At 40.7% G+C, this 21,556-nt stretch overlaps 1 protein-coding gene and 2 long non-coding RNA genes across 6 annotated transcripts in view; 1 reads left to right on the top strand and 2 right to left on the bottom strand.

Moving 5' to 3' along the window:
* The window catches only part of LOC138949514 (uncharacterized), a 725,664-nt gene that overhangs the window by 126,967 nt on the left and 577,141 nt on the right, over window positions 1-21,556 (bottom strand). For both annotated transcript variants that reach the window (XM_070321340.1, XM_070321341.1), the window contains exons 25-27: window positions 8,891-8,971; window positions 5,137-5,217; window positions 2,145-2,225 (exon numbers count right to left, since the gene is read on the bottom strand). In XM_070321340.1, coding sequence (XP_070177441.1) covers window positions 2,145-2,225; window positions 5,137-5,217; window positions 8,891-8,971 — 243 coding nt within the window. The remainder of the gene's footprint in view (window positions 1-2,144; window positions 2,226-5,136; window positions 5,218-8,890; window positions 8,972-21,556) is intronic.
* LOC138949531 (uncharacterized) lies at window positions 14,716-19,601 on the top strand. Of its 3 annotated transcripts, none has more exons than XR_011450319.1 (4): window positions 14,716-17,171; window positions 17,408-17,557; window positions 18,003-18,063; window positions 18,532-19,601. It is a non-coding gene; the product is annotated as an uncharacterized lncRNA (long non-coding RNA). The 3 variants fall into 3 exon arrangements; XR_011450320.1 differs by lacking the exon at window positions 14,716-17,171 and having other exon boundaries at window positions 17,192-17,557; window positions 18,532-18,677; window positions 19,057-19,601; XR_011450318.1 differs by lacking the exon at window positions 14,716-17,171 and having other exon boundaries at window positions 17,191-17,557.
* Window positions 17,749-21,556, bottom strand: part of LOC138949536 (uncharacterized) — a 37,571-nt gene continuing 33,763 nt past the window's right edge. The window contains exon 2 of the long non-coding RNA XR_011450325.1: window positions 17,749-17,842. This is a non-coding gene — a long non-coding RNA (uncharacterized lncRNA). The remainder of the gene's footprint in view (window positions 17,843-21,556) is intronic.

Genomic DNA, 21,556 nt, shown 5'->3' with positions numbered 1-21,556 from the left:
GTATCAACACCGCGACTACATGTAATGATGGTATCAACACCGCGACTACATGTAATGATGGTATCAACACCGCGACTACATGTAATGATGGTATCAACACCGCGACTACATGATTGTAATGATGGTATCAACACCGCGACTACATGTAATGATGGTATCAACACCGCGACTACATGTAATGATGGTATCAACACCGCGACTACATGTAATGATGGTATCAACACCGCGACTACATGTAATGATGGTATCAACACCGCGACTACATGTAATGATGGTATCAACACCGCGACTACATGTAATGATGGTATCAACACCGCGACTACATGTAATGATGGTATCAACACCGCGACTACATGTAATGATGGTATCAAGAAAACGTACAAAATACAAATACAAAAGGGGAAAACGACGAGTCAACAAATGCTCGATTCAAAAACTGACCCGGGTACGTGGCAGTTATGTTGCCAGTTCAAGTCTGAGTTTTCATGCTTTTAGGGTAAGCGGCCTTCTTGTGGGGTGGTAAGACGTTTGCCTCCAATGCCGTCGGTCTCGGGTTCGAATCCCCAGAGACTTTTGTAAAACATGATTTTTTTACTTTTTGTTCTTCTTTTCTGAACTCAATATTCTTGTATTTTGTTCTTTTTGATTTATCCCAAAGGTTTTGAGTCGTGTATTGAAAATCGAATAAAGTGCGTGAGTGCCCTTGACTCGACAGCTTTCATATAATCCCGTATTCTATTTTTAGTACGGGATATCCCACAGGAAAGGTCAAAGGGCATATGTATCACCGCGTGTCGACTGCTGGTGAAAGTAGATACATACTTCTAGATAATAGACTTCTGACTGTGCTCAATGCGTTTTCCTCTTCAACATCTAAATGAAATAAACTTCCTAAATGTAGCATAAAACAAACAAATTCATTTGGGAGGCTTATAAGGTTTTTGCTCAGGGATGACTTTTTAATTCCCACGTTGTTTTATGGAACCGCTGAAATCGTTTTATGCAAGTTAGCATTCATATATTTGTGATTTAAATGGCGATTTGTTTAAAACATATCTAGCAAAGGATGCTTCGTGCAGATGCAGTTTTGATGTTGAAATTCAATGTTTTTTCTATTGGACTGTCCATTTTACTGTGTGTGCAGGGCAGCAGGCACACGTCTGTCGTCAAACACGCAGCATTGCTGATTTATGTTCATATCCATTTTGTCAACACGTCTGTCATTATTTGCTAACAACTGCATATTTGACATGACACATACAGTTGGTCAGAAAAATATGTGCTGGTTTGCCCGATAAGAGACACGGTGCACTAAAAATGGTAAAACATGTGTATTCTAACAGTATGGTCTGACACAGTTTGTGCTGGTTTGCCCGATAAGAGACACGGTGCACTAACAATGGTAAAACATGTGTATTCTAACAGTATGGTCTGACACAGTTTGTGCTGGTTTGCCCGATAAGAGACACGGTGCACTAACAATGGTAAAACATGTGTATTCTAACAGTATGGTCTGACACAGTTTGTGCTGGTTTGCCCGATAAGAGACACGGTGCACTAACAATGGTAAAACATGTGTATTCTAACAGTATGGTCTGACACAGTTTGTGCTGGTTTGCCCGATAAGAGACACGGTGCACTAACAATGGTAAAACATGTGTATTCTAACAGTATGGTCTGACACAGTTTGTGCTGGTTTGCCCGATAAGAGACACGGTGCACTAACAATGGTAAAACATGTGTATTCTAACAGTATGGTCTGACACAGTTTGTGCTGGTTTGCCCGATAAGAGACACGGTGCACTAACAATGGTAAAACATGTGTATTCTAACAGTATGGTCTGACACAGTTTGTGCTGGTTTGCCCGATAAGAGACACGGTGCACTAACAATGGTAAAACATGTGTATTCTAACAGTATGGTCTGACACAGTTTGTGCTGGTTTGCCCGATAAGAGACACGGTGCACTAACAATGGTAAAACATGTGTATTCTAACAGTATGGTCTGACACAGTTTGTGCTGGTTTGCCCGATAAGAGACACGGTGCACTAAAAATGGTAAAACATGTGTATTCTAACAGTATGGTCTGACACAGTTTGTGCTTGCAATGAAAATGGGACAGAGATTATGATAATATACTCACTGCAATTTTCGTTGACACCGCACACGGTACCTGTCATGCAGAGGTCTGGGTTGTCTGTACAGTCCATGTTTAGGGACATTTCTGAACATAGAAGACATCGTTCACCTGTCAGTATGTGTGTGTGTGTGTGTGTGTGTGTGTGTGTGTGGTGTGTGTGTGTGTTGTGTGTGTGTGTGTGTGTGTGTGTGTGTGTGTGTTGTGTGTGTGTGTGTGTGTGATTGTGTTTGGGTTTGCTGTGTGATTGTGTGTTTTTGTGTGTGTGTGTGGGTGTGTGTGTATGTGTGTGTGAATGTGTGTGTGTGTGTATGTGTGTGTGTGTGTGTGTGTGTCAGTGTGTGCGCGCGCGTGGGACGATGTGTGTGTGTGTGTGTATTAGTCAGTGACCGTTGCGTAGTGTTCTACATTTGCAGCTAGGGGGGGGGGGGGGGCATTAGTGAGTAGTTTAAAGTGTGTTCTGTTTAATTAAGTTGACTGTTTGCTGTGCCTGCGTGCACTCTCATTGTGCGTGTGACTTCATTGTGCGTGTGACGTCATTGTGCGTGTGACTTCATTGTGCGTGTGACGTCATTGTGCGTGTGACTTCATTGTGCGTGTGACGTCATTGTGCGTGTGACTTCATTGTGCATTTTTGTTTGCTTAAACGCCCTATGGGCCTGAAGCGGACATTAACACCTTGAACCTTAATGTCTTCTCTCCATCCATCCTTCGCCTCCCTCCTCCCGCTCGCCGTCCTCCACCCCTCCCTTTCTTTCCTTTAATTCCAAGCTGCTGTGCTTGTGTTGATGCTTGTTACACACACACACACACACACAACCCACACACATTCACACACACACACACACACACACACTCTCTCTCTCTCTCTCTCTCTCTCTCTCTCTTTCTTCGGAAATTCTTTCTTCCATCTTTCTTTAATTTAGATTTTGTGTTTGTCATCTCCATACGAGAAATCTGTTAAATATACAATCTATTTCAATGATTGTAGTTTACTTGTACTGCATACGATTTTTGTTGTGACATGAGTTATCTGCGAGGTAGTAGTCGGAGGTTTTGCACTTTGTTTGCAGTTTTGATTACCTATGAGTGTTTGGTATCGAATGATGTGTTGTCAAAGTTGCAGTCTAGTGACGTATTTCTTTGGGGCATTTGTGATGTGGTAATCTTTGTGGATGAGATTTGTGTGTATTTGAGTGAGTTTGGCTGCAGCTTGTAAGGAGGCTGATACTGAGCAGCCCCAGAGCCCTCCACATCCCTTCTCATTTCTTTGATGCTGCCAAAGCGGCGTTTTCATTGATCAAGTTAGCTGTGACGTAGGAATTAGCCCTGTTAGCTATAAAAGATCGGGGTTTCTGGTTCTCTCCGGACGTGCCAGAAAGTAAGTTAGTGACAATACCCGAAACCCACGTCTCCCCTGTTTGAGATTCAGGGTCAAGAAAACACTCATTTTGAAGTAGATGTATGAGAAAGTAAGATTCTGAAAGGGGCCTGAAACCTGCGTCTCCCCTGTTTGCGATTCAGGGTCATCAAAATGCTAGTGGGAGTCTTGGCAACCTACCTGGCTTAATTGTCTAAAAGGTAAACCGGACTTCCCACTTAGAGTTGCAGCAATACTTTTAGAGAACGGTTGTGGGAGGGTCTCAACCTTGTACCATTGCACCGAAGTATTCGTTGTTGACACTAAACCGTCCTCCGGAGTCTGGCAACCTAACTAGCTTTAGGTGTTCCGAGTGTGTTCAAGTTGCGGTTCTTGCTAATGTTTTCACTCACTGAGTTACTTGCCTTGATTGCGACGGCGTATACGCACGGTCCAGTGTGCATTCGACAGGGGGTGCCCAACATGCACGGCTAGAACTAAGATACTTCTTGATTTCAGTAAATAGTTTCATCACATGTCAACTAGTTTGTTTTTAAATGATTTTTTAAAGATCGCCAAATGGTATTGTGTGAATAACATCATTCGGTCGATTGTACGCACGGCGCCGTGCTTCTAGTAGCTCTCAGTCCATTCCTTCTTTCCGGTATGGAAACAGACGTGTTTCTGGCGAAAGAATCGGCGTTTTCAACTCGCCATATCTTCATATTCATTCGGACTAGAACAACGAAATATAACTTTCTTGTAAAAACTATCCCGAGCCTTGCGACTGGTAGTCATTTTGTTACGCGAAGCGGCCTTTGGCGGGTACGACAGTTTTAGTCACCCAAGTAAATATATCTAAAACGCACGTCGACGAGTTTTTCAATGACAATGGCGTATTTGAAGTCTGTGAATGTTGTGATTACAAATCATTTCGGGGCACCCCTCAGTCTATACGTACAGACAAACAAATTGCATGGAACGAAAGTTGAGAGGCTGGACTGTAAGTTGTTGTTTTGACTTCTACAAATCTCGCAGGTCTTTTATGCAAAACAGACTCAAAATTGATATAATAGACAGATACTGTCTATTTATTCCCCCCTCTGCTTCTTTCTCTCTGTAAACTTGTAGGGCTAGTTATTTTTCGGTAACTTACCCAACAACCGAAATCACTTACCCAACAACGGGCCTGAATCCTCGATATCTCATGGGTAGAGACTGTACACATTGTGGATCTACTTTTTGCGACGCAAAAGTTCAGAACACTCTAATGTACAAAATATACATTTCTGGAGCAAACAATACCGCATTTAAACCAGCAACAACAGGCTTGAACACATGAATCTCAATATAAAACCCATGAGTTTGGTTGTTTTCTGAATTCAGATCTGCCGTGCACAATCGTTTATCGCTAGCAAGATTCCAAGGAAAAGTAACTCTCATACTTTGTCTAGCGACACGAGTAGTTCCCCTTCCAGATTTCGGCTGCATCGACAAGGCTGCAATCCGACGGTCAGTTTTCAACAATATTTCATTTTATAAACAGATCACACGCAATCAATTGAAAACATTTAATCAACTTAAAGAACATGCAGACAGAGCTAGATGATGTGAGGCAGTGAAGACAACACCACTCACTACAGATGTCTTCCTCGCAGACCAGGCCCGTGCCGCAGAAGGGACGCCTTTTTCCAAAGCACGACTGGCCCAACGTCAGCACTGAAACATGATAAACAACAACACAAAAACCATGAACTTCTTCCCTCGCACGACTGGCCCAACAACAGCACTGAAACATGATAAACAACAACACAAAAACCATGAACTTCTTCCCTCGCACGACTGGCCCAACAACAGCACTGAAACATGATAAACAACAACACAAAAACCATGAACTTCTTCCCTCGCACGACTGGCCCAACGTCAGCACTGAAACATGATAAACAACAACACAAAAAACCGTGAATTTCTTCCCTCGCACGACTGGCCCAACAACAGAACTGAAACATAATCAATAACAACACAAAAACCATGAATTCTTCACTCGCATGACTGGCCCAACAACAGCACTGAAACAAAATATTTGTCCATTCAAACATTCAAACGAGCACTTAAAACGCACCTCTTCAAGAAATACAACACCTGATTTTGTTTTCTGAGTCCATCAGTAGGCTACATGTAGTGTATTTGTTGTTTTAGTGATAATGTGATAATGTATATAAACATCTAGGGCTGTTTTCAGTATTGTTGATAACATGTTCTGTTTGATTAAGGGTATTCAGCTGGTATTTCCTTGTTTTCACTACCTATTTTATTCATTTTTTTATTACTTAGTTAGTGGAAGAATCTTTTGTAATGTATGTTTGATGGTGTATGCTTTTAATTAAGCGTTGCTGACTATGAATGTAGATGTAAATGCATGTATAACTGTGTTTTAATTTTAAATGTGTCAAGCGCAAAGAGCATAATTGTAAAGTTATGATGTTGCGCTATATAAATGCTCATTTGTTATTATTATTATTATTATTATTATTTAAGTTATTGAGACATCCCAGTGCACTAAGGGATTTATAGAGCAAATCGAGAAAATTCATTATTGAACGAAGCGCATAGCGCTGAGTTCTATAATTATTTTCGAGATTTGCTCTATAAATCCCTTAGTGCACTGGGATTGTTTCAATAACGATATTTTCAGTACTGCCAGAGAAAAAAGATGATTCAAAACGCACATTTTGCAACGCGCATTTGGATAGGCGTAACTGTGTGGTCAGGTTTGTGTCACTGGATCTACTTTTGTGTGGGCTGTCTCAAGTGTGTCGTGCTTTCGTCACACGCAAACTCTTGTTTTAATTTCTGTTGGTAAATTCCAGTGTAGCGTTAAGCTAAAAAGCGATGATCTTTCATAGAGACCTCATTTAAACTCGGAGAAAGGACTGTGCTCTTGGTTTCGAAACCTTCCTCGAGCTTCGACAGATTGACTGTGCAGAGTTTTGCCCCTTGCCACGGTCGACGGAAAGCACATTTCCAAAAATAAATGTGGCATGTTTCTCGTGTGGTATCTTCACTCATCGGGGAGTCTGGTACTACATATGAACGGTAAGAATGCTCTGAACCCTACACGTATTATATCCCCATCGTTTTTTCGTTCACATTTGCCCAACATGTTAATTTGCTGAGCGGGGTTTATGTCGTCTGCTAGGGCAATCAAACCACTGCATGCAGTCTGCACTGACTGAGTCTGCACGCACGAGGCACGCTGGTAATAAGTCTTATATATGGTAAGAACGTTCTGAACCCTACACGTTTTCGATTACGATTGTTCTTGCCTTGAAATAATAATTCGGAAACCATTCATTTACTGAACTGATGCAGTCGTATTTCAGTGTAGTCAGTGCGGCTACGTATGACAGAGTCGATCGAGTCAGTCTTCCAAACTGGTCTAGCTGGTACGTTATCGGAATAACACTTGTGTTTTCTGCTAGCGGGTGGGAATTTTATATTAACTCATCATTTGGTAATGTGGATGATAAGCTACATGCCACTAACACGGCATATGAGAAGAATCTATGCAAGTCGGCGAGAATTAGATGAAACACAGCGGCTTCTATTTTTAGATCAGTGGCAGCCGCACTGTGGCACAGGCAAATGCAATCTGTCAGAAAAAAACCACTTCTGCTTTAATTGAGAAGCAGGGAATTTATGGTCATTTGGTATTGTGGAGAATATAAGCTACATGTCAGTAATTAATTCTGATAATGAGAGCACAGTCTTGCTTAGGCAAAGGGCGTAAGAATACGCTCTGTGGAAAAGTTAGCGCACTCCAAGAGTGCGCTAACAGTTTTAGCGCATCGCCATTAGCCAATCAACTGGTTCACATCAGTCATGTGACACCAGTACTTACTGACAATTGTTATTATTATTATTATTATTTTTTAAGTTATTGCGACATCCCAGTGCACTAAGGGATTTATAGAGCAAATCGAGAAAATTCATTATTGAACGAAGGGCAGAGCGCTGAGTTCAATAATTATTTTCGAGATTTGCTCTATAAATCCCTTAGTGCACTGGGATTGTTTCAATAACGATATTGTCAGTACTGCCAGAGAAAAAAGAAGATTCAAAACGCACATTTTGCAACGAGCATTTGGATAGGCGTAACTGTGTGGTCAGGTTTGTGTCACTGGATCTACTTTTGTGTGGGCTGTCTCAAGTGTGTCGTGCTTTCGTCACACGCAAACTCTTGTTTTAATTTCTGTTGGTAAATTCCAGTGTAGTGTTAAGCTAAAAAGTGATGATCTTTCATAGAGACCTCATTTAAACTCGGAGAAAGGACTGTGCTCTTAGTTATTTGCGATTCGAAACCTTCATCGAGCTTCGACAGATTGACCGTGCAGAGTTTTGCCCCTTGCCAAGGTCGACGGAAAGAACATTTTCAAAATAAATGTGGCATGTTTCTCGTGTGGTATCTTCACTCATCGGGGAGTCTGGTACTACATATGAACGGTAAGAATGCTCTGAACCCTACACGTATTATATCCCCATCGTTTTATCGTTCACATTTGCCCAACATGTTAATTTGCTGAGCGGGATGTATGTCGTCTGCTACTGCACCGAGTCTCATTTCAAAAACAACTTTGCTCGTCACGTTGCACTGAGTCTGCACGCATGAGGCAGGCTGGTAATAAGTCTTATATATGGTAAGAACGTTCTAAACCCTACACGTTTTCGATTCCGATTGTTCTTGTCTTGAAATGATAATTCGGAAAACATTCATTTACTGAACAGATGCAGTCGTATTTCAGTGTAGTCTGCTACGTGCTGATCTAGCTGCTACCGTCTCTGCTGCTACGTTATCGGAATAAATCTTGTGTTTTCTGTTAGCTGCTGGGAATTGTATACTAACTCATCATTTGGTAAATTGGACAATAAACTACATGCCACTAACATGGCATAATTATGAGAGGAATCTTCGCAAGTCGAAACTGAAAAATTAGACACAGCGGGTTCTATTTGTAGATCAGTGGCAACTGTGGCACAGCCACATGCAATCTGTCAAAAAAAAAAAACCCATCTTCTGCTGTAATTGAGAAGCAGGAAATTTATGATCTTAATCATTGGTATTGTGGAGAATATAAGCTACATGTCATTAATTCTGAGGATGAGAGTAGGCCTACACTCTCGCTTAAGCAAAGGGCGGAAGAATACGCTCTCTGGAAAAGTTAGCGCACTCCAAGAGTGCGCTAACAGTTTTAGCGCATCGCCATTAGCCAATCAACTGGTTCACATCAGTCATGTGACACCAGTACTTACTGACAATTATTATTATTATTATTATTATTATTATTATTATTATTATTATTATTATTATTATTATTATCCGTTTAACACTCACTGCACGCTCCAGTGCGGTCGCAGATTGTTCCGAAGTTGCAGCCGGTAGAGTCATTTTTGCAGTCGTCGCCTGGGCCAAAGCCTTAAACACAAACACACAAACACACACACACACACACACACACACACACACACACACACACACACATACACACACACACACACACACACATCAAAGTTTAAATTCATTGAGATCAGTTCTAATCTAATTTTAACTCGCAATGGACATAAAAGTATATATATATATATATGTAAGTGGTTATACGAGGGTCAAGTGAAAAGTCTCGGGCCCGACCAGGAAGGAGTTGACTTAATTACGAGTCTAGAACAAGTTTACATTTCAACATTGTTCCTCCGGACCTCCACACACTTTTTCCATCTGTGCCTCGATCCTCATTGCCGTTGCTGCAGATGCATTTAACTTTGTATTGCAACCGTTGGAAGTCCTCAAAAGCAGTCATGACGTCATTGTCCGTTTCGTAGTGCTCAACCCTGGGTTAAGAGTGCCAAATCTGGCGAATACCACGGATGGTTAACGATCTCCCAGCCGCATTAATGATTTGTTTCCATGGAAACCAAGGACTTTCGGCCAGGGTCGTTATTTGTAACGGAGCAACATCCCTTTCCGGAGTTCCTCTGTGTTTTGCCTTGATATGCTCTCTTAATTGACTCACAAGTATGAAATATAATTCACCGGTTACTGTCTCATCTTTTGGAACTAAGTCCAACAGGAAATACCCCTCTGCGTCCAATAAAACAGATGCCATCACATTTTTAAGGGGTAATGACCCTGACCTTCTTCATGTAGGTATAACCTTGATGCCCCTACTGCATGAACGGTTGATTGGTTTCAGGCTGAAAGTAATGTAACCTAGTCTCATCATCAGAAACAAATCGAGACATAAAATCCTCTCGATCTGCCTCAAATAAGCGTAAAATATCGCGCGCCACGTTCAATCTGAAGTGCTTCTGTTCTGGTGTACAATTTTGAGGACCTACCTTGATTAAACTGTCTTCATGAAACGTGTCTGCACAGAATACTCCAAACACTTGCATGTCAGATGCCAAGTGTATCAGCAATGTAATACATGCCCAATGGTTAATTTTGCATTACCAGCGCGCAGACAGCATCAACGGTTTCTTGAATTGTAACCGTTGATGGTCTTCGACACTGTTTGTCATTTTAAACGGGTTTCCGTCCAAGCCTGAATTCCGCTGCCCACCTTATTACTGTGGTCTATGAAGAGGGATTCCTACCTAACGTTGACGTCAAGTCATGAATTTCGTCGCTGTCAGTGCATGACCTCGTATGTGCAGTTGTGCAGTTTTAAAACCATCTGTGTTAATGTTACCTTTAAAATTCTGCCTTCCATGGAGTTCTAGTGGACTGGGGAGGCTACGTGTAGGCCTATATTTGTGTGTTAATAAAATGCTGTGGGCGTGACGTAGGTAAACAATTTTGCAGATACGAGGAATTGACCCAAAGTCATGTTTTTTTGTGTGTATACGAGGTTTTGCATTCACAAACTCAACAATAATGACAAGACAAATTGTTTAAAACCTTTAGTTTTGCATACATGTGTGGAGAGGTTCACTCTCACTCTCAAACTCGAACATACTGGATGGCGGGGTTCATTGTTTTATTACAAACCCCACGTGGAACTAGCACGCAATGACCTGAAAACATAATACAAAAATTGTATTAAGTTTCAGGAAACAAGTCATGAAAATAGGCAATAAAATCAAAGTAATGTTGTAAACAACAAGAGCAGAAATATTTACATAATTATTCACAACACCATACGTACTAGAGCAAAGTGACACAACACAACATACCGCAGTCCTAAAAACAACATGAACAAACCATGACTAGAGAGCCAAATGCAAATCACATAAGTAAGTTCAAGTCGCTATCAAGAGTTTCTAGCACAACAGAACACAAGCTTATAGAAAGTCAACGTGTACAGTGCAAACTCTCAATCTCATTCCTCACAACATCACCGACAAGTTACTTTGTGCCAGGACCAACAAGGGACTGTTGGGTATGGGTAATACATCAAATACTCTAGCGCCTAATCGGTGAACAAACAATGACCGACCAAACAAACAAGAACAACAACAAATAAACAGTGCAACAACTAAACATACAAATAACGACAAAACAAACAAGTAAACAAACAAACTTTCTTTCTTTCGTTCTTTATTTAGTGTTTAACGTCGTTTTCAACCGTTCAAGGATATATCGCGACGGGAACAAACAAACTGACAGTTAACAAACAAACAAACAACAACGCATAAATGACACAAAAGGATTCTAGTATAAAGAATACGTCAAAGGCCTAATATATAGGGTTATATATATAGTAACATTAGGTATTGGTGATGGTAGTCTGAAGCTATAAACATGTACTGATGTAGATAATTCAGCAGTCTTTTGTTCTTTGTAAATTGTATTACAAGTACTTTGTAGATGAAATTATTCATACATTTGAAGATGCATAGTAATACTGTGCATGGTAATTGGTATGATGTACTTTGTATACATAAGGCCTAAAAAAAAAAATAGGTGTGGTTACGGTAACCTATTTTAGGGGCCGACCCTATAACTTTTTATTACATTTGTCAAAAAAATGAAAACAAGAAAACGAGTGCAGAAAACGCAATGAAAGCGAAAGCGCTCGAGTCGTCATGCAGACGACAGACGATGCAAGGGAAATTACTAAAATGCTGAATTTAAAAAATAGTAACTTTCCATCACATTCCAGAAAAGCTGCTCACACCAGCAGCATAACAAGATATCATGTTGTTAGAAAGGTTCTTGCGAGGAAGTCTTTTTAATTTTAATGATGAAAGATTATCTTTTTAATTTAAATGAAAGTATAAATATATCCATGAAATAAATGGTTTTCACAGGAAGGAATGATGGCACCTGTAATTTTACAGAACAATGTTTACAGTTTTGTTCATAGTTGTCACTGTCAGTATCACCCACACTATTCTCCATCCTACTGATCTTGTGAAGAACAAGTAATACCTCCTCTCCTACCTACCTTCCCGCACCCCCACCCCCAACACACACCCTCTTCTCGATACCCAAAACATATCCCCATCAGCGCACAGCAAAGTCTGGATGTGCTCAGTAATACATTTTCTTTATTTTCCAGGAAGTGAGGTGCCGAGATATGACGTGCAGGCAGCTTGCAGAGTGGTGCCTGGCTTTGCTGCGGATGATGATCAGATTCAGTCCATTCTGTGCTGACAGAGCTACCAGAACTGCTTTAATATAGTCCATCTGAAGATGCTTACACTTACAGAGGTTTTCTGTTGCCTTAGTGGTGAAATGAACATGTAACACATTAACAATAACATTCTACACAAATAATGTGTGGTGCGGTGTGGATCAAGGGTACATTTTGACTTATTTAAGTTGTCAATTCAGCTAAATACAGGTAGTGTTTGGTATGCAGATATTTTCTTACAGCAAACAGCGGTTTGTTTGTTTTTACTACATATCTTTTATGTTGTTTGAGTGCTTTAAGTTAAGCTGTTCACAGGCAGTATTTTACACACAGGCTTAGCTTTGGGAGATGTGTGTGTATGTTTCAGTCAATGAGTGGTCATGTGTAACCGAGTGCAGAAACACTACGATCACCTCGGGAAGCGAAGTGCAATCAAACAGGATTGAAAATGTTAGGGCTAATTTCTTAGCCCTATAAAAACTGTTATGCAAACCCGAAGGTTTTCATGAACATACAGACAATCGGAAACCACCAGACCCCATCACAAACAGAATCTCACAATCCACGGGTGTTGACTTTAAAGGCCAACAACTCTGGTGCAGAGTCTGCTGTGAAAGGAGCGGTAGCCTCCCCTGTCACAATCGCCCCCGTTTGAAATGAACTTCGTCCCGAAGTTCCGAACCGGGGGACCACTGTCCATCCCACGTTCGCAGAATGGGAACAGCACGAAAATGTTCAGTGGTCATATTATGCCATTACCTGAACATATCATGCCGAGTCCCATCCTGCTCGCAGCGCCAGATGTAACCGAGTGCAGAAACACTACGATCACCTCGGGAAGCGAAGTGCAATCAAACAGGATTGAAAATGTTAGGGCTAATTTCTTAGCCCTATAAAAACTGTTATGCAAACCCGAAGGTTTCCATGAACATACAGACAATCGGAAACCACCAGACCCCATCACAAACAGAATCTCACAATCCACGGGTGTTGACTTTAAAGGCCAACAACTCGGGTGCAGAGTCTGCTGTGAAAGGAGCGGTAGCCTCCCCTGTCACAATGTATAGACTTTGTTTGCAATATTAGAAATTAGATCTTTTAACTGCATTATGCACATGAAATATGTTAACCCATGACTTTTTCTTCCTTTGAATCCTAGTCAGTACTTTATCTTGTTTAAAATTTTCATTGATTCTGTTTTTGGGTCGTTCTGGTGCATCCTGGATGGTTCAATTCATTCTTATGTTGTGCTGAAATGTTGCTTTTGTTATACAGTCTGCCAAGATTGTGTCTTTCACTTGGATGTGGTGAACTTATTTTTTAAAGGCCTGCTCTGCCTAATAAAAACACTTCGCCTCATCTCACTGTGTCAGACCTTCATCAGGCTTTTTGCATGGGATAAGAAAATCCTTCCACTTGGTCACATAGCAAAAGTCAGCACCCTGACTTCTTAGTGTGGTGATGTCTTTTCCTATTAATTTATGTCCCCCAAAAGGCATAAGTGTTTCAAACAAAATTATGTCTTACAGCTACTGTGGAACCCCCCTTTTAAGACCTCCAGAAATCTGAGAAAATCAGGTCTTGAAAAGGAGGGTGTCTTAAAATGGGGGTAAATTTACAGAGGTTATGAACAGAAAGTCTGAGAAAACAAGGTCTTAACATGGAGGGGGTCTTAAAAGGGGGGTTCCACTGTATGACTATTGGGGATTATGTGTTTGTAAAGATAGAGCTACCGGCACGGTTGGCCTAGTGGTAAGGCGTCCGCCCCGTGATCGGGAGGTCGTGGGTTCGAACCCCGGCCGGGTCATACATAAGACTTTAAAATTGGCAATCTGGTGGCTGCTCCGCCTGGCGTCTGGCATTATGGGGTTAGTGCTAGGACTGGTTGGTCCGGTGTCAGAATAATGTGACTGGGTGAGACATGAAGCCTGTGCTGCGACTTCTGTCTTGTGTGTGGCGCACGTTATATGTCAAAGCAGCACCGCCCTGATATGGCCCTTCGTGGTCGGCTGGGCGTTAAGCAAACAAACAAACAAACAAAAAGATAGAGCTGAGAATCCTACACAGAATTCTGTGCATAGAAGGCGGCCTGAATCTTGACCCACACTGCTGGCATGACCTTCATAGCTGCATTCAACGCTTTACTTTTACCCTGGTAACTTTACGGTTGCTCTCTCTGGATTGAGCATTTTTATTTCAACGAAGGGGAAAAATTAGATACCTCTGCAGAGATTCGAACCTAGGACCTAGATTTTCAGGCCGATGTCCTAACCACTAGTTTTTTTTATTTTATTGTAAGATGGATATATATGTCTAGCGGATGCAGCTACATGTACAAATGTGCCAAATTAGAACTTGCATTCTCAGCCTATAATCTTTGGCCATTCATGTGAGTACTGAATATTGTGAATGCATGTGAGACTGCCTTGTTTTACTTTTGTGAAATGTGTGAACTCACTTTGTTTACATCTTTGTGTTAATAAATGCAGTTTATCAGTTGCCTCTGTTTGTTTCTTCTGCAAGTATGTCAAATTGCCCACACACACCCTCATGGGCACACACACACAGACACACACAAAATCAGATCTCAAGTGTAAGTATTCTTTTTGCAGTTTTATTTTAATGCCCATAATCAGTCAAACAAATATATTATCACACTTGCACCCAAGCTTAAAAGTAGCAGTCCTGCATACATATGTAATGTGTAAATGTTTCAGGTCACCATCTGTCCTGGCTTAAACATGCAATAAGAACACCTCTACACAAACACATGTACAGTCAACCGGCTAGCTGCTTCGGTGTAAGGCATATTTTTGTTATGAATTAATCGTTTTTTCGCAGACAGCAGCCAGGTAGTGGATCTTTAGTATATGTTCAAGCAGACGGTTGATCTTAGTACAACACATCAAGGAAATATTTTTTAAAAACAGATCCAACATCTAACCTTCCAAAGTTCAAAATCAATAAAGAAGAAAGGTATGTTACTGGAACCCTTTATTGATGACTTAAGGCAATGTGCGGCAGTAAAATTACCAAACTTAAACTTGAAGAATACAGTCAAAGAATAACTTAGTTTTGTAGTTATTGAAGTGACATTAAAATGAATGAAAACATTGTGGATGGGTATTGACTGCTGTTGCGATGAAAACTGGCATTTACAGCGTCATATGGGATTTCTAGAAAACGGCTTTACAGCAACATCATACATCAGAAATTCATAATATTTGGCAATCTACAATCATATAAAACGTGGGTTTTTTTTAAAAACAACTACAGTTGAATTTAAATTAATTATTGTAATGAATATGGAGTGAGAAATTCGTTCATTCTTATGACAAAAGATATAACAATTCTAAATTCAACTGTAGTCTGACCCCCCGCGGGTTAGGGGGAAGAATTTACCCGATGCTCCCAAGCATGTCGTAAGAGGCGACTAACGGATTCTGTTTCTCTTTTTACCCTTGTTAAGTGTTTCTTGTATAGAATATAGTCAATTTTTGTAAAGATTTTAGTCAAGCAGTATATGTAAGAAATGTTAAGTCCTTTGTACTTGAAACTTGCATTCTCCCAGTAAGGTAATACATTGTACTACGTTGCAAGCCCCTGGAGCAAATTTTTGATTTGTGCTTTTGTGAACAAGAAACAATTGACAAGTGGCTCTATCCCATCTCCCCCCTTTCCTCGTCGCGATATAACCTTCATGGTTGAAAACGACGTTAAACACCAAATAAAGAAAGAAAGAAACTGTAGTCTGTTGTAAAAAAATCGTTCTATATGATTGTAGATATGATACATGTGTATCTTTGTGCCAAATATTAGGAATTTCTCATGTATGATGTCGCTGTTAAACTGTTTCTTAGAAATCCAATGTAACGACTATTTCCATAGCAACGGCACTCTATGTCGATCAGTATTCACAATCCTCCGAAAGCGGCGTATGGCTGCCTAAATGGCGGGGTAAAAACGGTCATACACGTAAAACTCCACTCGTGCAAAAACATGAGTGTTTCAGCCCACGAACACAGAAGAAGAAGAAGTATTCACAATTGTTCTATTTATTTTTATGTCACTTCCCAGAAAACCAGGTTATTCCATGTATTCTCCAAATTCAATTTTACTGCCGCACATTTCCTTAACAAAATGTACTTTGACCCAGCAGTTTTTGTAAGTGGACAGGCCTTAGTTTTATTTCGATGGCATAATTCAATGCGCTTCGTCAAAATGTCTCGAACTGAAACCAAAAGCAGACGCAAGACTTATGGTCAGTTGGAGTTGTCTCCCGTACTCCTAACTTTAAAGACCAACCAGAGAGCAAAACTTTTTTCTGTTCAAAACATTGTTGTCACAACCCAGGTTAATATTCCGAAAACGATTTTGCAAAATTTTGTGTTGCTGATTTTTTATTTAATAAAATCCGATTTCGCGCACCTGATCAAACTGCACCGGGCGGCCCTGAGGCCAGTGACGTCACTCGTGGAACATCATGGCGGACGGTTGTAACTCTGCGGTTGTATCTTCTACCGAAACAGACGTTCCCCCTTTCAAGCGGCGAAGGAAAGTCGGTTACTACTGTGCAGTTGCGGAGTGTAACAGCAAGCATGCTGATGGTTTTACATTGCATCAGTTTCCTACTGATGCAGAAACTCGGCGACAGTGGATTAAATTCGTTCAAACTTGCCGAGCAGATTTCAGACCAAGTTTTGGTACGCCGAACCAGAACTCACGGATATGCAGTCTGCACTTCACTACGGATTGCTATCCAAGAAAGATTGCACTGGCTGCAAGTTTTGGACTTAAAAGCGAAGATGGTTTTAAACCATAAACCAGTGCCAACAGTGCAAAAACCGCATCGTCTGGCGCCAACAACAGTCACAACGGTGACTTGCTCGAGTACCGTGGGCGTGGCATCTGTCTCCACAGCCAGCAGCACAGTGACACAAGTAACAACGGCAGTTACAGCGCCAATTTGCTCTGCCATTGTGGCTCCAAAGCAGAGTGTTCGACTGAGTCAGAGGAGCCTTTGCCAAAAGGGAACACCAAAGGGTAAGGTGGAAAATTGTATTGTTATGAAGAATACTAATAGGTTCAGTGACACTGACAATGCCATTATTGAAAAATTCTATAAAAGGGCGCTGCATTTGTCAACTTTCACTGAATAAAACTTAGTACATTTGTAAGCTTTGAGAGAAAATTCTGTTTTCTTGAGTGTTAAAATTGTTTTAACTTACAAAAATACAGAAATAGAGGACTAAAGAATGATTGTAACATTGTGCTTGCAGATTCTGGAAGATGCTTTGGCAGTTGGGCCTTGTGAATGTGATGTAAAACCTAAACCATCTGACCATCATACAGCTGATTTGTCAGGATCTTGTGATGGAGCTAGTGAAACTGACAAACCTTCGCCAGTGTATGCAAGCACTCAGACAGAGGTAGGCATTGCATTTTTAAATTTTTTTTTATTGTATAGACAGTACAGATCTGCTTGTTCCCAATCCCACAGTCATTCATTGCAGTACTTAGTCAATCATTCACACTTCTTATCAAGCATATTATAGCTGACACTGTAACTACTAAATGTGAGGCTGATCCACTTTGGCACACATTTGTATCTGATTCAGAGTTTGTAATTTTAGCAGTGTTTATTGATAAGTCATTGGATACATGTGTTGCACTTGCAGACCCTGTAATTGTATTCATGTACATATATATTGTCACTTTGTGTCACATGCTGTTCCGAATTGATGTGAATGAGTAAATATATCTAGATCTGTCAGTGAAATACTCTACTAACGTATCCATTGAGCAACTGTTATTGTATTATCATCATTTTCTAGCAGATTTTTTGCATAAATTGGTGACAATATTTTACTTCAGACACACCGCAGGATAAAAAGAAACAAGAAAATTCAAGTCACCCCAAAGGCTGCACAGAAAAGTAAGTAAATTATTAAAAAAAAAGTGGTGGTGGTGGTCCTGTTTATATGGTGTGTGTGTATGGGTGGTGGGTCAATTAATTATTTTCAGACAAGACGTCACAAGAGTAGTCAGGAAAGTTTTAGACTTTAGACTATTTCTGGATATCAAGTATCAACTGTCATAATCTGCAGTTTTTTTAATGGCTGAGATGATATGTCTTTAGCAGACTGATAGTTTTTGCTTAATGATAGTAAGCCTTAAAATGAGCACTATACCTGCTAGCACTATGCTAAAGTGTACATGTGTGGGGGTTGGTATTGTGCACTCATCCTATCACATTTCAGTTGGAGATACTAAGAGGAATTTCTTTGCAGTATGTTGTGCTCTGTCAATAATTACCACAATTGTGTCAAAGCAGGTAGGCAATAGAGATATGGAACTTGCAATTACAAAATACTGTACCTTGTCAAATGAAACACTGTTTCAGGACAATCATAGCTGCTCTGCATTTTAACGAAAACAACAACAGACTGCAGGCTTCTGACCAGACCGGAAAGGAACGCTACAGTTTGGTCTACAGGAAATCAAAGAAGGACTATTCCATCCAGGAAGTGAAAGTGGATTGCACCTTTGGTAAATGTTCTTTTACTCTCACAAGCTCAGACTTTTGGTACAAAAGTTATTTTTGTGTTGTTCGGTTTGCAAGTACATACAAAATAATGGCCCATTGGATAAGCATGAAAGAGGTAGAAGAATAACTTCCAAACATTTAAGTTAATGGAGATCAGAGAGTAAGGAAGAAGACAAATAGCAATCAATGTCACAAATGTATTGCAACATTTTTTTTTCTTTGGCTGCTCAAAGAAAATAAAGAGAAACCATTTTTATACACATTCATACAGGAGCAATCCATACAACAGTGCAGGGGAAGGTAACACTAACAGCCACAGAAGATTATGCCTATTTCAAAGTTGGTGGAGGGTCACTTAATAAAGTTCTCATTTGTTTGCAGCTTATGTGGGGAGACTGATGGAACGAGTGGTGGACTTGGCCTCTACACACAGCATCCAAGACATGAAACGGTCCATCAAGCAGTTGCCTCCGCCCCTTTGTGAACAATATGCCAAGCCTAACAAAGAACAGGCAGTCAGAGCACTAAAGTCTCGGTACAGCTACAAGGGGTGCTAATACGACCACATACATGTAGTCAGGACCTGTAGATGTGAATGTTTAACCTTCACAACTGCTTCAAAATATCTACTGGCACAATAGTAAACTGTTAAAAGAACTAGTTTTCGGGTTCCAAATATCCTGTGTAATTGCCTGTAGCGTTAGGAAAGGTTTCCCGGATCTTCCTAACAGCAGAAGCAGGGAGAGTTACTCGTACATCCTTGCCCAGCCATCCCCATGCAAACTTTGCCAGCATACGGTATGCAGTGTAGCGGTAGCGACTGCACACAGACAAAATTAGGCATGCTATGTAATGTCCATGTACATAGTACTTTCCAAGTAAACTAAAAATGCATGAATATCAGGCAGCAGACATCTTTCCCATGTATACTGTATCACATGCAGGGCCGGACTAGGCGAAGAGGAGGGGGGGGGGGGGGTTGCCAGTGTGGCGGCAGGGGCGGATCAGTTCATTTTATGGGTGTTTTTTTTCAAAAGTATATTGTGAAGATATGGGTGTGAAGGCGCAAAGCGCCGAGCCGACGGCGCGAAGCGCCTAGCTTGCTAGGGGGGTCCGGGGGCATGCCCCCCCCGGAAAATTTTGAAAAAAAGGATGCAAAATGGTGCAATCTGGTGCATTCTGAGGATGATCATTACCAGTTTCAGGCAGCAGATTTTGTCACTGATTAATACCCCAAAAATTGAAACTCAATGTAAAATAAAGAAATGCATACCTCATTCAATATTTTTATTTTTTGGCTGGGGGGGGGTCCGGAAACCCTAGAACCCCCCCCCCCCCCCCCCTTGTTGTGGGGGTCAGGGGGCGAAGCTGATGGGTAGGTCATATTATGAGATAGGAAAATGGTCGCTCCTTGCATGAAACGGCATAAAATAAGCAATAATAAAAAAAAATTAAATAAGTAAGGTACATGTTTAGGCTAGGGGGGGGGGGGTTGCGCAACCCCCATAACCCCCCCGGTAGTCCGGCCCTGACATGGTGTCGATGATAAAATTTCCATAGCAGCAAGATATTTGGTTTGGGTGTAAATGTTATTTTAAAACCCTTACACTGGTGCAATTCTGCAACACAGGTTACATAGCCACTGGTGAATTAACAGGGAGAAAAATAAAGAAAAACGATCATATAGGTTTTCGCATTCATGGGAGGTAATCGGAACCGACCAAACAGACTGAGCCAGTGACGCGACATATATATGTCGTGACAACCAGGTGACAGTATAGGAAAAGTAGCGCGACATATGTAAATGAATCTATTACATTGAACCATGATTTGTAATTTTGCTCCTTGATATATATTATATATATACCTGTTTTCATCAGCTATATCTCTTCCATACTGTTGCTGGCACCATCTGTAGCAAGTACGAAGTAGTAGATATCCTGACACACTGACTGGAATCCTGGGTGATGAGTTATGCAGTTCACACCTTTTCTCATCAAGGCTTCCATTTGCTCCATTTCTGTGCAACAGCGACATTCTTTGATTGTGTCCATGAGCTCACAGTTGTCACAATGACACCTAGTGCATAAGGAGAGGAGAGGAAAATAAAATTGTTTGCACAAATCTACTTACTCTGTCAGTCTGCGTTTTGGTTTTTGATCAATAAAATATTCTTTTAATCTAATCAACTTCACTTGTGTTTGATTCTTTTCCCCATCTGTGTGCAAAAATTTGATTCCAATCATGTTGCTCAATTTAACACTGATGTGTTTGGTCAGTTCTTCAATATTCACATGCAACTTTCCTTTAAAAAAAACAAAAAAAAACAAACAAAACATTCAATCCTGGTGATACAAAGACACACAAACATGACAATCCTATGGAAAAAAAGAAACAAACTCAAGTACTACAATTACACAAACAAAAAAGATGCTGTTGCTATTCACAGAGGAGATGATATTGAAAGTTCTGCACTGATGAAAAATAAACACATGAAATGAACACTGAGTTGATTGTTGACAGTGATTGTTAACTTTCAATAGTTGGCATTCTATGCCTAGCTTTGTTGTGTTCAGATCTTCAAAATCTCTGATAATGTAAACAAACAGTGTCACAAAATGGTAAGTAATCGCACAGTGTGAAATTTACCAATGCATCGAGTTCAGACGACTTGGGTCCACTTGGCACTTGGTCATGTGCCTGTCTTTCTCCTTCACTGCCGTCATCGTGGCTACTCGAAATCTGAGGCTCAAACTGGTATGGTTGAGGGGCTCCACAAGATTGTGATTGTGTTTGGAACACGTTCATCTCTAAATCCGAGTCGAAATCGCTGCTTTCACACGAGAGTTGCAATGCAACGTCTCTCTCTGCTTCGCTTGAC

This window comes from Littorina saxatilis, linkage group LG15 (assembly GCF_037325665.1).
Source record: "Littorina saxatilis isolate snail1 linkage group LG15, US_GU_Lsax_2.0, whole genome shotgun sequence".
Lineage (NCBI taxonomy): Eukaryota > Metazoa > Mollusca > Gastropoda > Littorinimorpha > Littorinidae > Littorina > Littorina saxatilis.
Note: the sequence above shows the minus strand (reverse complement) of the source record. Positions and strands in the feature narration are given on the sequence as shown.